A 17,250-nucleotide genomic window follows, 5' to 3' on the forward strand; every position below is an offset into this window, starting at 1 on the left:
GTGTAGTTGTAACTTGCAAGTGAATAAAAGCTAGTATAAGTTAAAGGTTTTAGGTCTATAGCTCCAGCCAATCGATATATAGTAAGACTGCAGAGCAACAGCCAGGCTTCCTAGCCCTCAATAGTCTTGGCCTTCGCCCTTACCCCAAGAATGCCTACACTAAAATCTCACCCTACATACCTGTGCTGCTATGGCTTGAGTCGTAGTGGTTGTCCGGCAGCTCCCCATCCAAGCCTTGATGTTACTGGGTAGAGCCTCCCAAGCGGCTCTCGAAGTAGGTGTCTTCATTACCCACTACAGATATCCGGCTTAGCGGAAGATCCATTGCAGCCTTGTTTTAGTTAAACTTCTTTACTGCTTAATCTGTGGGGGTGATCAACAGCATAGCTGTTGGAATTTCGTATCCCTTGGATGATTATCGCTAAACTTCAAGTGGATTTGGAAGGACAGCTGATGTTGACATTGTAGGGTTGGTTCTGTTCAGTTTATGCCTCGGGATAATCCCACTACTAGTGCTGATACATATCTACACTCGAATCGAGCTGTACTTATGGGTAAGAAGTCTGAGCCACGAAGTTGATCGCCATCGAAACTGTTGGTTCTGCAAAAACACATCGAGCTGAAGCGCTAAGGCAAGCTGAGATTTTCCTAACCAACATATTTTGAGCATTCAGTATATCGTGCATGAAGCCAAAAACGAACAACAAATAGAGAACGATGAACGACATCCAATACAACTAAATGGATGCGTGCCTTGAAAGCATGACAAGTTGAATCAGAAAGTAGAATAAACCAGTCAAAGACATGCCAGATCCAAAAGAGTCTTTCTGCCACCTTTAATCGATATCCTAAACTCTCAATCTGGGGTCAACCTGGAACTTCTACTTTCTTCAGCATCTTGCCTCGCCTTCATCATGAAAGAAACCAAGCAGCCAGAGTTGCGAAACCTCATGATATCCGAAAATGTATCTGAAGTTCATTCCGATGGACTGAAAGAATCACTTCGGCAATCTTCACCATCGTGGCTTATGAGAGTGGGTTTCTCTATACCTCTTCTCATCATTCCAATTGCCTATACCAGTATGTTCCTCAAGTCAGAGAAGCACAAGCACTAACATGATGATAGTTCTCCTGGTCATAATGGGTTATCTCCATGGAAAAAGGCAGTCCTCTTTCGGCGATACGGTACTTGAGGTTATCAGTGTCGCTTCTACGTTATGGCCTATCTTATTCGCAGCGGTCCTCGGCCCACTACTGAAGACTATTGCACTCTTCCGTGCCGAACGAGGTTCAACATTAGGCTCTCTGGAGTTCCTATTGACCAGCCAGACCACAGCATCTGCTCTGAAAAACTTTATAACCATGGGCTGGATCGGCAGCTGGGTGATAGTTGTTCTTTCAGTATGGTCCCTTAGTCCTTTGGGAGGCCAAGCCGCGCTCCGTTCGTTGCATCGCCAGCAGAATCCTACATGGATGGAAATACCAGCAGCATACTACCTCGGCAACAATAGAAGTGAAATCCACCAGTATTATCGTGATGGGGCGAGCGTGTTTTCTGGTGCATCTGCCATGGAATCCCTTATTTCCGATATGAGAACTATTCTTTCTGCCTCGTTCTCAAAACAGGATACTCTAGTCTCTCATGCCAATAGCAGCAGTCCTTACTACAACAACACGATTGCTGATCTTGGAGGGCAATGGGAAGCTTCACGAAGTGGACGCAAAGATCTCTGGCGGAACGTCCGCATTCCTTTCATTGAACTATTGCCCGAGTATAAGAGCGGCAGCCCACATGCCTGGGTACCAGTTCCTGAGGATGAAATCGTCCCTTACGCCTCGTTAATAGGACTCCCTATCAGAAATGGTTCATTCGAAGGAACAGGAAACTCAACCATGATAGTTGATTTCCATTATATGGTTCTTTCATGCGGGGGAGCCTTTAATGGAAGCGAATGGGTCAGTAACGGCTCGACAGCGCTATCGTTTCATAATACCAGTTCTGAACTTCCCTTGGTACAGCAATTCCGCGCGGAAGGTATGGGATACCGGAACATCTGGCTCGATTTCCCGAATAGCTCAACAACTTTGGAGCATAGTGGAACATTGGGTTTTGAACCACAATCTAAATTGCAACTTGTGATGGATGGCAATTGCCAGTATACAGAACCTACTTTGGAGCTGGAGCAGCCACATACAAACATTATTCCGATGCTTAGAGTCTGTGACATCAGCACGTCATACATCGATATGGAGGTTGCTTGCAAAAGATTGGCAGTCGATGCTGACTTGGTATGTCAGGCTAATCGGGTTCGACATGCGCCTTCGTATCCGATCAAGGGCAACTGGACAACACTCTCAAACTACAGGCTGCCTGGTAAAGTTCTAACTGAACTGACATACATGGGTGCAAGTCAACATGTCGCAGAACCTACCGTACTAGAGACGTATTTAAGCGACCCTCTAGGATTGTTCCAGCGTTCTCTCAAGGGTTACACTGGTGATTCTGAATGGCCCGGGTGTTTCTCCTCTCTTCCACCATATATTTTGGAAAGAAGACTTGCGACTGCACTAAACACCATCGTCATGTCCTCGAATGACGTAAATATAATAACCGGCGGGAAGGGAATGGGTTCAGAACAAAAGCATTGGCAGAACACCACGGCGTTGTGGACGGAATTCGACAGAGATATATACGTGTTGAACAAGCCGTGGTTTACTACGACAGTTGTTTCGACTGTGGTATTAATCATTTGTGCTGTTGCCAACATTATTATTCGACAACGCATCAGGGCACCCGACTTTCTGGATAATATCACCGGTCTTACAAGGGATTCTCTGTTTATTGATTTACCTCAAAGTGGAAGCGGAAAGAGTGGTCTTGATCGACTTGCTACGATTAAGAATGTTAGTGTTCGAATTTGTGATGTTTATCCAGAGCGTGAGGTTGGAAGAATTGCTTTGACGACGGAACTGAATAGCCCAGGACTGACATGGGGCCGAAGTCATGATTGAATTCATTCATTGAGCACTGCCTTTGTATATAGTGGTCTTGATCTATCTAGTATTCCAAATAGCTTAGTTGATAGGAACTCACTTCAACTGCTTGATATACATACATGTTAATAAAATCTGCCAGCTGTACTATACATGGCAACACACTAGGCATTGATCTTTATAAGAAAGATATTAAAAAAATTAATCTTTATAAAAGTGCTTTATCAGAATTGCAAGTGGTCTAATAAACGTTTATATAACTTAACATACGCATAACTGGGACGTTAGTAGAAGGTTGTTCACGTGTAACTCCCATTTTTTGGGTAGGGCTATTAGTAACTAATAGTGAATCGATCGTCAACAACCCCCCAGCTACAGCAGTCTTCAGATTGCTCATCTTCCGTAGTATAGTGGTCAGTATGCAAGCTTGTCACGCTTGAGACCCGGGTTCAATTCCCGGCGGGAGAGATCCAGCCATCTGCGATACGCAGATCTTCTTTTTGCATTTTTGCCTAATTTTTGCCCTATGTATATGATTGATTGTTGGCAGAACTGATGCCTAGACACTGTTTGTGTTTATTGAAGGTAAGCTGCCGGTGATACAGGCAGCTGCCTAGATAGAGTAGCTTCTAGAAACTCAGCTATAGCTATAAAGCTAAGCTGTCTTTCTTACCTGAATAGAATCTTCATGGTTGTTTCTACATTCTATGTCTGATCCCGTAGGTGTGTGTTTATTTGCTTGCCTTTTGGTTTCAGGGGGGCTACATGTGTAGCCATGTCTCACTGAGTAACAAATATAGAACAGACATTGGATCAAGTTGGTAGAGAATCAAGACACTGTTCATTTTTGCAGATTCTCTGACAATTCCTTCTTAGCCGGTATGCAAGAATAAAAACTATGACATAAAAATCCTATCCGCTAATAACCAAAACAGTAACATATGCATGCAAAGCACATTCTTAGTTGTGCCATCTGTGTCCAGGGTGCTTCCAGTCAAGGTTGGCAATCTCCTCAGGAGACAGGCCGGCCAGCTCCTGCTCAACGTTCTTCTTGTCGCGTCGTCGGTTATCCCACTTCATCCACAGGAATCCAGAGACACTAATAATGAAGATGATACATCCGGCGGCGCAGTTAATGCTGTTGCCGATGGGGTAGTTGGGCTTATCCTTGTCGAGGTAAGACCAAGTAGCGATGAGACCACCAATGTTGCCAAACATGACCTGCGATACAGTGTTAGTAAAGGATTAGAGACATATTGTTAAGATTTACTTACGTTGAGACCAATTGCACTGCTTCGAGCGGTATCACTGACAACGTTGGCACTGATGTGAGCGTTGGTCATGGTACCCAGAACCATACAAGTGCTGGCAATCAGGAAACAAGCACCGTATCGAACATTGGCAGTATCAGATCCCAAGAACATAGCGTAGCCGATGACAACGGTGGGGGCAGACAAGATGATAAAGATTTGTCGCCTGTCAACCCACCAACTGATGGCAGGGAAGAGGAGAGCGAAGACAGCACCGAGGGCGTAAGGAGGAACACTGTGAAGCTGCTTCTGGACGACGCTGTAGTCGGGGTAGATGGTACCGACAATGGTGGGGAGGAAGAAGGCGAGACCCTGGACGGTGATGTTGTTGCAAAGGAAGATGAAGGCGATCTGGATAGTGATGGGGTTGGAGACACCACGCCAGAGCTTGATTCGGTCAATACCGTCGACGACTTCGGTCTGAGCGAGACGCTCAGACTTTACACGGGCGATGCAGAGTTCCTTCTCCTCCTGTGAGAGCCAGCGGGCGGTCTCAGGTCGGTCGGTGAGGGTGATAAAGGAAAGGAGACTAAGACCGATGGTGATGACACCTTCGATAGCAAAGATCATTCGCCACTCGTGAAGACCTCCAAAGTGGTTAAGCTTGAGAATAGCGCTGGCCAAGAGACCTCCAAAGGCACCAGCCAGAGGAGCCATGACCATGTAGAGCGACAGACGGAAAGTCAGCTCAGAGCGCTTGTACCATCGAGACAAGTAGTAAGCGATTCCGGGAAGCATGCCAGCCTCAAAGATACCGAGAAGGAAGCGAACACCGCAGAGAGCAGCCTGAGTTTTGCAAAAGGCTGTGGCGACACTGACGATACCGAAAGCTAGAGAAGTAGCCGGGAGGAACCAACCGGGGCCCATCCATTTACAAGTGACGGTGGCGGGGATTTCGAAGAGAATGTACGATATGTAAAAGACGGAGAGGATCTTGTTGTAATCGTAGTTCACGAGGCCGAGATCGGCTCCCATACCAGCGATACGAGCGTTACCTGGAGGAAATGTTAGAATGTTTGAGCTGAGATGAGCGATGATGAAAGAGACGTACCGATGTTGGCACGATCGATGAAGCAGAAGAGATATAAGACGGCGACGGTGGGAACAGTGTACAAGTCGAGTTTCCATCGTAGTCGACGCTCAGCAGCTGGGTCGAACTGAACTAGAGCGTTGCCGTAGCTGTTGTATGTCAGTATAAATTCAGACTGAGATGAGATGAGACTCACGCATCAGTGGCAGTGTGACCATGGCCAGCAGCATCATGAACGGTGTTTCCACCAGAGATGTCCTTCATCTCGGACCTCTCATCAAAACCCTTCTCCTGGTCTCTATCAGAAGAGGTAGCCATTGTTGACTGTTGAGGGCGTATATGTGAACAACAGGCCAAGGTTGAAAAAAGACAAGGACTTAAGCTTATTATACGAAAATAAAAAACAAAGCTAGTCTGTGTTCTAATTGAACTGCAGATCAGAATGGAAGGGGAATGGTGAGTTAAAATAAGGGGAGCAGGGTCAAGCTTGATTGATATAGCAAAAGCCAAGGGAATTGATAGCACCTCGGGCTACCGTGTCGGGATAAGTGCTATAGAGAAAAGGGTAGCGAACCCCTCTTGTTGGAAGTGAATTGGAGGGTGTGTCTATTTTTCCTTTAAATCTGGTGTGTATTTCCCCTCACGGGGAACTTTGCTAGGATGCTAGAAAAAGAGAGAGGAGAAGGCGAGAAAGAGAGAGGAAATGTGAGTGCTTTGGCCCTAGTTACAGTAGAGGAGGAGTCTAGTCAAGGGTCTTGTGTTGCATTTGGCATGGCCTCCCCCGCAATATTGGATTTTTTCCTTTTCCTTTCCAGCCGTTGATGGAACCCTCTTGTGGATGAAGAGACAAGAGGTGCGTGTATTGGTTATCTCGGCTAATTACTTGTCTATCTGTCTCTAGTTCTAGTTTTGTGTCAAACAGTCAGCTATTATCAATCCTTGATGAATCTAGTCGATGAGCCTGAATGACTGACTACATAGTACAAGTCAAGTTAAGCTAAGTGATTGACAGACATTAGCTTTAGATGCGGGGAATTAATCAACCGAAAGTTAAAACAAAAAGTCCAACAGTCAATGTTGGAGAATGGCCCATCATTACTGTACATAGTAACTGTGTATGTACAGAGATTCGCACTTGTCATAAATCACCACGTGGAGAAAACGGTCGAATACAGCCAATCTCTTGTCAGTCTGATAACATATTCGGCAAGACGGTTAAAGAGTGACTCCAATAAAATATGTACATACATGAATGCCGAACAACTGACGATTCTCCCCCCAGATTCAACAGGCCTTCCCCAGGATCTTGATCTATCTATCAGCCGTTTCCCCAGATTCCTACGAGTCCACAAATCGAATATGAATTACCTAGCAAATCGTAAGATTAATTACCTTACTAGTTCTCGACTCTCTTCTTTTCCCCGGATTTCTGGGGTAATTTTCATCGTCTGAATGGTCCGTCCAAGCTCTTGATGCGGAGTTGGAGGGTCACTTTGGTCCGTGCCAAGTAGCCATCGGCAATTGGAGTCGGCAAGTCTCCAACATGAAATATATACACCATCAACACATACACACGTACTTAATAGACAAAACGGTAAATATCAGATTACATCTACCGGCCATTAAACCAAAACTCTATTATTATTATTTCATCATTAACAATTCAAGCTTTCGGCTGTTCCCTTTCGGCTCTTACCATCGGTTCTTATCATGTCTATCATACAGTAGTCACTTTTACATAGTATCAATGCATAGTATGCTTATTTACAAAACACCACACTAACACCCTTCATGTCAATCTAAGATAAACATACATACCTACACCTAGCTAGCTCACCAAACCCCCGGGATAACTGCCCACCTCCTCCCTACCTTGTCCTCTCCAAACCTCTCCACGTACCATTTCTTTCCCCTCACAGCCCGAGGGAACATTGAAAACAGTTCGTTCACGAGAAACGCCCTCGCAGGCCCGCATCCCCAACCCGCCGCCATCCAGAATCCAGCCCACTCTACCCACTCGCACAGGTAATGTGGAAACAGCACGTACCGGAACAGGCCTGCCTGCGGAATCTGGTAATGCTTCTCCGCTCCCTCGCCATAACTCTTGCTCGTTCCGTTGCCGTTCTGCTCCAGCTTGATGCGCTCCTGCCGCTGCATCTCCCGGCGTCGGATATCACGGAGCTCTTCATCGTGAAAAAAGTTTCCAGACAGGCCAAGATAGAATATCAGAATTCCTGCAGAAAACTGCAGAATGGATGACTGCGATGACCACTCTGCTTCAGTGACAGGCCCGTAGGCTGCAAGCCATGACCCCAAACATGTCGCGTTAAACATCTGAAAGCTGAAAGCTAGCGACCACACCGCAATGTGCAAGGGCGACATGGACGGCTGGAGAAAGGGGAACATGACCGCGCGGTAAGAGTAGTGAATCACCTGAATCCCCGACTGTGTTAGTCTCCTTTTCTCCTCATGAGGGCGCTACCTCGGTAGCAAACATTCCCCCTCAACGGCAAGATGGACGGGTAGACAAAACATGAACTTTCGACTTACAAACAAACCCGCAAGGACCTTGTTCTGCCACGGCAGATCGTCGATTCCATGTTGTTCAGGAAGAACTTTCATCAGGTACATCAGCGTCAGGGCACCCGGAGCTTCCATGGTTAACCAGCCTATACGGCCTGGCAGGTTAAGACGGCTAGAAACCGAAGTTTTGCCCATGCCATACCACTTGGTAAGCCATTGCATTGAACCAATCTATTCGTGCAATGTCAGACGTAATATTGCACATGATTTCAGGGGTACTTTTGCTTACCACCGGATAAGCGATCTGCCAGACAGTGAGGATGGTATTGTAGTTTTCCCGAGTGGGTGGTAACCACCCTTCAATAACAGCCATGATGACAGCACTTCCTAATAGGGGGGTATGCGTCTCAACAACACAACTGCGGAAACTTGAATATTGAATTGGACGTTACGCAGAGTGAAGTAGTAATTGAATTTTTTTGAAGGAACAAAATTGATGAATGGCATAAATTGGATTGTCCTTCCTTCCATGATGTCAATCAAGCTCGAGCGGTAACTGTGCAACCAGTATTCTGGCATTCCCCACCGCCTGCCATTTCAGGTGGCATATAAATATCAGTATCGCAGGAGCTATGGGCTGTACTTTTCATGTCAAGAACGAAATACCATTGTCAGATATCTTAGAAACCACATGTAGGGTATTGAGACCTCTATTGTAGTAAAACAGAGTTGAATGTTGATTATGTGAGAACTAATTCATCACTCTATCCGAACTCTTATCTCAGATCAACTCCATCAAGACTCGACTTAAGAAAACGCCATGCTTGAATTACCCATTAATATCCTCCACTTTCATAGTTCATTTCTCATATCCTACTCCTCACATCACAACGCAGTCCCTCTCCTTCTGCGAACCACCATTCATACTTGCTCCAGGACCCGACGGTCGTCTGCCTGCAGACTGAACAAGAGGTCTCTGCATCGGCATCGGCGGGTTCATACTCGTAGCCGTTGTCTGTCTTGATACAGGAGGACTGCTACCAGCATGACTAGGGTGTCCCACCGGCGGCTGGTAAGTTCTATCGTGTGCCGACTGCTCGTAAGACGGCGGGGCATCATCTGCTGCTTCATCTGCCGGTCGTGACACTGCCGGCCGAGGTGGCTGATTCGGGATAAGTGATCGGACCCTTTGCGTGGGCAACCTGGGCTGTGCATTGATCGTATTTGTCGTAGGCGCGCTGACAGAACTGTTACGCCCAGGGACGAGACCACTGGCTCCTCGAGTGACACCTCCGCCTCGAGTGGCACCTCCACCTCGTGGGGCTCCTCTGCCAGCCTGACCTCCACGACCTCCTCGGCCTCCGCGATTTCCACGTGTTGCGTTTGGAGGTTGGAGAGCTTGCTGCTCAATAAACTGTTCCGAAAGCATGCTCTCTCTTCGTCTTCGCGCCTCTTCTGCTCTATGCCTTTCTTCTTCCTCCTCTTGTAATTGTAACGCAAGAGCCAAATCCCGATCTTCTTGTTCGGCACTTGGGCTCATCGGAGCTTCACCGTCCTCTGGCGCCTTTCCCCGTCTATTCTGTACTGTCGTCCACTCCCCGCCGTCATTGCTGGAATAGTTTCCTGCGCTCGTCGAGGGACCAGCGCCGCCTGAACCTACAACCCGGAAGTCCCCAGAAAGATATTCAGTGTTTTCGCCGTTGATATCTGATAGTGTCTCCCACACAATCTCGTCATGAGATTTGAAACCCGCATCTGTCACTAATGTGATGAGCTGCATGGATTGCGGGTGGCAGTACAAAGTGCTGAAGTGGTCATTTCGAAAGAGAATGGCAAAAGTACCAGGTCTAATGGCCTTGCCAATAACTTCGATGCCCCAAGGCGTAAGTTGAGTGGCCGAACTTTCCAGAAACTCCTTGATGATTATGATGTCTTGGTACAGCTGCTGCTCAGACTCGCTAAGTCCGCCTCCAGGATCCGACAACTTTTGTTCAAGCTCTTCCTCTCGGAAAAGGAGATTTTGAGCATCCTCATATGATACAGCTTGTCGTTCCAGCGCATCATGAGCATGTTCATTCTTTGGCGGCAGCCATCCGTGAATCAATGGAATGGAAAATGTAGCATATAAGCCCATCTCAGCCGTGCTCTCAAAAGTTCCCGGGATCAGGTCTCCTCGTTCAGCAGGATGCAGGTGCGTCAATGACGTACGCTTGTAAGCCTCTCTGATACTCTCTGATGGAATGAAGCGTGGATTGACGTTCATGCCAGTATGCAAGCTTTGTAGAAAGGCATACAAGTCACCGACGTCTGGCAATGCATCCTCGGAGCTGGTTCGGCGTGGTGACATGAGTTCATCAAAAACAGCATCCAGAAGCAAATTCAAGCTGACTTGCTCCCTCGATCGAAGAGTCTGTACAAGGGCAGTGTCTTCAATATCGGCAGGCGTTGTCAAAGTGAGTGCGTTGACCAGAGCAACAAGAGGGCAGGGTCCGTTTGCATTCTGGATCAAGATTGGTGATATTCGTGGGTTCTTTGACGAGCTTGGGTCGTGCCAGTGTATGTTTTTAATCTGATACGTCTCGGTCTTTCCATCAATTGGGTCTCTGGAAGGTCTCCAAGATGATCCGTCTGTTGGCAGCGTTGGTTGTCTGGGTGGTAATGGGGGCTTCTCAGTTGAGGTTTCTTTGATAGGACTTGTTGAAGGTTCTGATTCTATCAGATTCCAATCATCAGGCGATCCTGACCTCGCCTCTCCCGTGGCCTTGGCTTTTCCTTTTTCACCACTTGCATCATCCCATATACTTGTGTCCCCGGTGATTTCTTCGGGGAGCTTCATAGGTGGCATAGGTGGTTTCTCGTTTCTTCCCAATGGGTCCTCATCCCAAGCGGAAGATCCTCTGTCTGATAGTAGCGAGACCATACCTGGTGATCCGGCAGGTAATGGTTCTGGCGTCGGTGTCCATCTATCTCTGGGGATGTTGTCATCCAAAAGATTTGGAATTGGTTGCGCAAGTGCTTGTGGTTGTTGTGAAGCATTTTGCGCATCAATTGCCGGCTGCCATGGGTTTGTGTTGGGCTCATCGAGACCCAATTTCGCGAAAGTATCGGTCGGCGGCTCTTCCTGTCTCTGGGGGACCGTTTTTCGTAGAAAGGGATTTGTTCCTGTTCTGTCCGGTTTTAGTGCATCTGGCGTTTCTTGGGGGTTTCGCTGGTCGCCGGGCTGACCTATGGCTGCCCCCCAAGCCTGTTGTTCGTCCTGGTTATTGAAGGCGCCGCCGGGTCTTAGGATTGTAGGGATGGTTTGAGGGTTTGTTGTGTCTGTTGAAGCAGGCTGTCCATTGCGGCGGGGACCAACATCCTCCCATCCATTGTCATTTCCTCCTTCAGCCCAAGGATTATTCGACATGTTTTAGTAAAAGGTATCAATCGATGTAGTTTAGAGGTGGAAAGTTCAAGTGTCAAAGGAACATGTCAATACCATGTGAATGAACCGAACTTGGACCCTTGTCGTTGCGACCTGATGCACTGTCGCAAGCAATTGCGGGGGAGCGATTCGTAGTTGTTGTAGAAGCGTTACACAATGTATGCATGAAATCGAAAGGTATTTGCAATAGAACCAGAGGGATGTTGTCGCAGGGATGGTCTTGTTCACATGAACAAATTAACGCTGCAGCTCTCCCTCTCTCAACCAGCTCGTTCAACCTTGCTTGTCGCAGCAATAGCTCGTGTGGGGAGATGTGTCGTCACTGGACCCCGTTCTGGTGGCGGTGCAGCGTGAAAGGAAACAATCGTTTAGTAGAAGCTGCTGTGAAGCGAGGTTCAAATCTTGAAAGATGGATAATGTTCTCTTTATTTTCAGAAGCAAATAAGGAGAAAAGGTTGGCATGCGCGGAGCTGAATTGTGACTTTGGTGTCTTGTCTTAATCGGATGCCTCCACCCGAGCTATAGCCTATAAGCCTGTAGTCTTCAGTTACGTCTGCCCCGCCACTTGATTACCACAGCCACGGGCCGTAACGGGAGCGATGACGTGGGCCTCCTTGTTCCTGTTCCTGTTCCTGTTCCTGTTGCTCTACCAATGGACTTCCATTACAATACACAAGAAAATACCATGTATTTTCAATGGATGGATGACTAGCTCGCCGCTTACAAGGCAGGCTTAGCAGGCTTATGATGGCAGCTGAAGGCTCTTTTCGGCTGTCATTCCCTTGATCTAGACTGAACGCATAAGTAGACATCAGTTGAACAAGGTGAGACATTCTGAAACATGAACGACTTACACAAACATCGAGTCACCAACATTGAACAGTCAAGTCAGACCAAAGCACAGAGCAAAGAATTAAGCAACATAGACCTACCATCTTGACCTCCATTTCAGAAACGATCTAATCATTAGCCCCATCCACAGTTCAATAGTGCCAAACTGCCACAACGCTCAGGCCAAGGGTCCAAATTCTTCATGACTACAAGTCAAAGTAACAAGTGCAACAAATCTACCTCGCATCGCAAATTCTCCATAGGAAATACACCCTTAAGCATTATACGCTGAATGATACATAATCGATTATGGGCGTCGTTCTTTCCCCTTCCCTTGCGCGTTAGTTAGGTCCGGTTTCCTTCGTCGCCATGCAGTCCCAAAAATGCCACAACGCCGACTCCTATTCAAGAAAGGTACATATATATCTCCACCTCCATTCGCTCCTATCATCCACTTGTCTACACACGCACTCCCTTAAAACTTGACTCCAAGGTTGCGTAATCGTTCACAAGACGGCTTTGAGTACGACTGTGCGAGAGCCATCTTGTCGGGATCCTGGTAGAACCATCCTGAAGCGGCATCCTCCAACCTCCGTTGGTAGATCAGCTCATTCTCGCATTCACTCTTGAGATGCCTCAGCAGCTGATGTTCAGCTGTACGATCGAGTTTGTTGAGCTTGGTTGGTGAATATTTTGCCACGTCGTCGGGGTTCACGTAGTAGGGAGTGTTCAGATTCGGCATCGTGCGCTCCTGAGTGTAAGGATGTAGAGGATTGTCGTAAACCATGCGAGGATTCGATGCCGTTGATGTGCCAGATTCGCCCGAGAAGAACGAGGTGATGATGGGTAGGATAAAGAACAGGATAATGGGCAGTAGACCCAGAAGAGTTTGGAAAGCGTTGCCTTCCTCCTGTCGAGCACCACCAGCAGCTTCTCGAGGTCGCGTTCTTGGCCTTCCTCCACCAAACTGATGCACCCTGATTCCGGGACCTCCGCCGAAGTTAAAGACAAATTGAGGACCTGTGTCAAAAGCTGTTATATTAGCACGAGTCTCACAACTTGGACAATCGGTACTGCTTACCTCCGAATGGGCCACCGCCGCCAAAACCACCGTTTCCTCCTCCAAAGAAACGGGCGAACATCTCCTCTGGAGTCAAGTCATCCTGGAACATAGGGCCACCTCTCATGCCACCGCCGGCTCGCTGGTTGAAGAAAGGGTTGTTTGCCTGAGCGCTGGCAAATCGACTGTCAGGATCTCCGCCAAACTTATCAAACTTCTCCCTCTTTTCCTTGTCGCCCAAAATTCCAAAAGCCCTGCTGACCATCTTGAAAGCCTCATCGGCATGAGGATGTCCATTCTTGTCGGGGTGGGTCAGAAGCGATTGCTTCCTGTAAGCCTTCTTGATCTCGGATTCGGTACATGTTGTTTTGACGCTCTCAAGATTCAAGACATCGTAAAATGCAGTGGGCTCGCATTTTCGAATACGGATAACTGCTGCTTCCTGGTCCGGTGTAAAGGTTCGTCCCTGGTTACCCTGCTTGTGTTCGCGAGATCGAGCCGAACCGCCCGTATCAGCTCCGGAAGCCGTTGCGCTGGGCATCGAATTTTATTATTGTTCTGGGGTCGCTAGGTGTAGGTGAGAGTCGCAAAGTACGAAATATCAATCGTACGTCAAGCGTTGGGGTTGAAAGCGGGTTTTTGTTCGTTAAAGATTAGCGAAGAGCGAAGGTGTCTTCTTTCCAGGAGATAGTAGCCCGTAGGCAGGGGCGTCTTGGAAGAGGCGTACGCCGTTTGTTGCGGCTTCGTATTATCTTTGTTCGAATCGCATTAGTTTATAGGAACAAACGATTTGCTGCTAAAATGGCGATGTAAAAGAGATGCCAGAAATTTGCTGTTTTTAAATCGGACAATCCCTAATTGCTCTTTTGGGGACGCCCGCTCACCATTCCCATCCATCGCAAGGTCTCGACTCCACGTGATACCCCACCATAAATGGCGTTTCTAATCAGCTTACCCTGTATCACTTACACGAATACAATACGGGAGTTGTCTCGTTGATGCAAATCAAAGTTTTAAAGTATATATAGCCTGTTGGGTAGTGGAAAAGATCGCGCATCTAAACTTTAGGATATAAAAATAAACGGCCGAAGATCGGAGTCCAAATAGCATATGTGGCCTACTAATTTCGTCTTCCATAGGGGTTAGCCTTACCAATCCCCAAAGATAATAGCAACTGTTTATGTATGATCAAATGATGAGTTTCTTTTTTGACTAATGGTCAGTCATGGCATATTATTAAAAGTAGTCGAGATAATGCCCAGCTGAAGTATGTTGAAGAATAAGTGATAATTGGGTTCAAGAAACTATGTACGTCAAACAAATATATACTGTAACGATAATCATCAGTGGAAACTCTCCCCATTCCTAGCCCATCAGAGCTTAAGGTCAAACCCCTTAGGCACCAATGAACTTCTTGATCTCAGGAAGAACCTTCTTGTAAGAGGTACCAGTCTCAGGCTCCATGCTGTACATGTAGTCACCCCACCAAGGTCCAGCAGCCCAGTACAACCAACCAGTCCAAACATCAGAGTTGTCGTGCAAGTACTGGAGCTCACCCTTAAGAGCCTGAATGCACTGGGTGTTAGGTCCAGCGGCAGTCTCGCCGAGGATACCCTTCTTCTTGTTATCCTTGAGCCACTTGGTAGCCTCCTTGACACGCTCAACACCAATGGTACTGCTGACACATTCCTCATGGGTACCAGAGTTGTCAGAGTCAAGGTACTGGTGCATCTGGTAAATGATCTTGTTCTGGGGATCCTTGAGGTTCTTGAGAGCCTCGCCGTTGCCGCTGGAGACCCAGCTGTGGGCGCCGGTGTAAGAGTTACCCTCGACAAAGATGTACTGAGAGGTGGCGCCGGCCTTGCGGATGGCGTTGATGGCGGCCTGGTTGAGGCTGGCAACGAGAGAGTTCTCCATGTCGTGGTACTCGTTGTTGGTGTCGAAGATGACGTTCTTGTTGTTAGCGAAGCGCTTGGCAACCTTCGACCACCAGACACCAAAGTCGGCGGAGCTCTGGATGATTTGGTTGTTGTAGCGGCCATAGTTGTGAGGGTCAATCACAGCAAAGTTACCCCTGTAATTGTTAGACAAGTTTGATATGGTATAAGTGGCGTTAACTTACTTGCTGGTGATGTGGTTGACAACACTCTCAAGACCCTTGAAGTAGGTCTCGTCAATAGCACCAGTGATACCACTGGGAGTCATGCGCTCCATACGGAAACCAACACGGAAGGTGTTCATACCAGTACTGGCAAGAGTCTAACTCAGTCAGCATAAGCCACGAGTTTTGGCTGAGACGGTTCTTACATCGATAGATTTGGTGGTAGGCCATGTGTAGTCCTTGCCGAGCTGTCCAGGAAGGTTGCCCTCGCCAAACTCACCACCAGATTCATTGGAACCAGTGAAGATGAACTTGGCCGCAGCACGCTTCTCGGTAGAAGGGGCAGCCAGAGCAAGTGTAGCGCCGGCGCTGGCGAGAAGAAGATCGGTGAAACGCATGTTTAATATAGGGAGAGAGACTGAGAAGTTTCGTTTATTGTTTTAAAGGATTGTCAGAGGATCGGTCAACGAGCCATGCAGAGCGGGAAACAACTCAGGATGTATGGCGACCTTATATACACCTCCATCTTCTGTCCAACTCGGCACGGCATGGTTGCAGGACTTTGATTAAGATGAGATATGACATGGGTCAGTCAATCCACCCATTCGCGATGATTCTTCCGTGTGCCCACATGGCCTAGACTCGGGTGATCTGTTCCAAGCTTCGATCTGACTCTGGAGAAGAATAGGAACATGTCCTTCCATGACCCATTTTGGGTGGACAAGTATTCCCTGCTTGCTCGTCTGAAACAGAAGCTAATGACCCCTGATATTTAAATAACACGCCGGATTGCCGACGGGACGCACCCGCGAGAACAGCGGCAATCGTTGACAGCTGAACAGTAGAAACATATTTCACTTTGTGATTGTCGACTCGATGTTTGTACGATAGTGACAGTCTTGGCTGTTACGGGTCACTTGGCTTGGCATCAAAGAGACTTGTTCTGTCTTGAGTTCAGCTCCAAGTCAAACACCAAGTTGACGCAATTAATTGCACAATGTTTTGAAAGAATCGTCCGTGATTGAAACAAGCATTTTCATCTCGTTGGTGGGAATCTTTTTCCGTTTATACAAACTTCAAGATTCAGGTTGACGAACCACAATGTGCCGAGAGCCGTCTATTCAGGAGTACTCTGACGAACTGGGGTAAAAACGACTACCGGCAGGAGGAAAGACAAAATAATTAGATCCACACAGCACATTGAAGACCCTATACCTGTTTGCTTTATTTCTGCACTAATAACCGCGAAGCCTACCTAGTATACTTCCAAGAGTCACGTGCATCTCTTCGGACTAATCATCCGGAAAAAACACCCCGGTTTGAGCCGTCGCATGGTGAAGCTTGGTGATGCCGACCTGAAATTTCGAGAACGACATGTGCCAGCGATAATGCACGCGACACGGGTTCTTCTAAAGCGTTCCGTGTGGAAGGGTATGTTGAATTTGCGTCTTAAGGGTTGCCAATTGCTAACATTCGTCGACAGGGCCACACTTGGTGCCGTAAGCCTTTCGACCGATCTCGACTGACCTGCCCACCGTTTCTAACATGCGATAGCCTCCCCATTGTCTGGCCCAAGTCCACAAGCGACAAGGTGCCTCCTGTACGAACACAAGCCCGATCAGCTACGATTCTGCCCAACTTTGTCGGTCTCAAGTTCGAGGTGCACAATGGAAAGGATTACCACGAGGTGACCATTACTGAGGATATGGTTGGACACAAGCTTGGCGAGTTCGCACCGTAAGCTAGACATTTCAAAACGAAATAGCAAGACATACTGATGAGGTTTTTATAGTACAAGAAAGCCCAACATTTGGGACAAGAGGTAGTCTGTTTGAATTGGATGAGAACTGGAATCTGGGTATACCCATGTACAAAAAGAAAACTACATGTAACATCACTAGAGAAATGATTTCAACGAAGGGATCGATACACATTGAAAAGGCAATCTATTTCAACCAGCTCTGATTCTACTGGTGG

The 17,250-nt window shown here is 47.4% G+C and overlaps 7 protein-coding genes across 7 annotated transcripts; 2 read left to right on the forward strand and 5 right to left on the reverse strand.

Moving 5' to 3' along the window:
- Positions 1-914: 914 nt before the first annotated feature.
- Positions 915-3,012, forward strand: FSST1_004488 (uncharacterized protein; the record flags this gene model as incomplete). The annotated part of the gene is made up of 2 exons (XM_083230667.1): positions 915-1,080; positions 1,127-3,012. 2 exons carry the CDS (start codon positions 915-917, stop codon positions 3,010-3,012), a joined length of 2,052 nt encoding a protein of 683 aa, XP_083087918.1.
- Positions 3,013-3,954: 942 nt separating this feature from the next.
- FSST1_004489 (major facilitator superfamily domain-containing protein) lies at positions 3,955-5,652 on the reverse strand (the record flags this gene model as incomplete). Its single annotated transcript, XM_083230668.1, has 4 exons — positions 3,955-4,215; positions 4,269-5,299; positions 5,356-5,483; positions 5,531-5,652. The coding sequence occupies 4 exons, from the start codon at positions 5,650-5,652 to the stop codon at positions 3,955-3,957; spliced, it is 1,542 nt and encodes a 513-aa protein (XP_083087919.1).
- Positions 5,653-7,167: 1,515 nt separating this feature from the next.
- On the reverse strand, positions 7,168-8,230 carry FSST1_004490 (uncharacterized protein; the record flags this gene model as incomplete). The annotated part of the gene is made up of 3 exons (XM_083230669.1): positions 7,168-7,767; positions 7,885-8,088; positions 8,147-8,230. 3 exons carry the CDS (start codon positions 8,228-8,230, stop codon positions 7,168-7,170), a joined length of 888 nt encoding a protein of 295 aa, XP_083087920.1.
- A 507-nt stretch (positions 8,231-8,737) lies between these two features.
- FSST1_004491 (uncharacterized protein) lies at positions 8,738-11,263 on the reverse strand (the record flags this gene model as incomplete). Its single annotated transcript, XM_083230671.1, has 1 exon — positions 8,738-11,263. One exon carries the CDS (start codon positions 11,261-11,263, stop codon positions 8,738-8,740), a length of 2,526 nt encoding a protein of 841 aa, XP_083087921.1.
- A 1,324-nt stretch (positions 11,264-12,587) lies between these two features.
- On the reverse strand, positions 12,588-13,713 carry FSST1_004492 (J domain-containing protein; the record flags this gene model as incomplete). Its single annotated transcript, XM_083230672.1, has 2 exons — positions 12,588-13,144; positions 13,194-13,713. 2 exons carry the CDS (start codon positions 13,711-13,713, stop codon positions 12,588-12,590), a joined length of 1,077 nt encoding a protein of 358 aa, XP_083087922.1.
- An 854-nt stretch (positions 13,714-14,567) lies between these two features.
- Positions 14,568-15,671, reverse strand: FSST1_004493 (glycoside hydrolase superfamily; the record flags this gene model as incomplete). The annotated part of the gene is made up of 3 exons (XM_083230673.1): positions 14,568-15,246; positions 15,295-15,431; positions 15,480-15,671. The coding sequence occupies 3 exons, from the start codon at positions 15,669-15,671 to the stop codon at positions 14,568-14,570; spliced, it is 1,008 nt and encodes a 335-aa protein (XP_083087923.1).
- A 990-nt stretch (positions 15,672-16,661) lies between these two features.
- Positions 16,662-17,099, forward strand: FSST1_004494 (mitochondrial 37S ribosomal protein uS19m; the record flags this gene model as incomplete). The annotated part of the gene is made up of 4 exons (XM_083230674.1): positions 16,662-16,704; positions 16,757-16,772; positions 16,828-17,010; positions 17,066-17,099. The coding sequence occupies 4 exons, from the start codon at positions 16,662-16,664 to the stop codon at positions 17,097-17,099; spliced, it is 276 nt and encodes a 91-aa protein (XP_083087924.1).
- Between the last annotated feature and the right edge of the window lie 151 nt (positions 17,100-17,250).

Source organism: Fusarium sambucinum, chromosome I, assembly GCF_050947815.1.
Source record: "Fusarium sambucinum isolate potato_lamoka chromosome I, whole genome shotgun sequence".
NCBI classification, from domain to species: domain Eukaryota; kingdom Fungi; phylum Ascomycota; class Sordariomycetes; order Hypocreales; family Nectriaceae; genus Fusarium; species Fusarium sambucinum.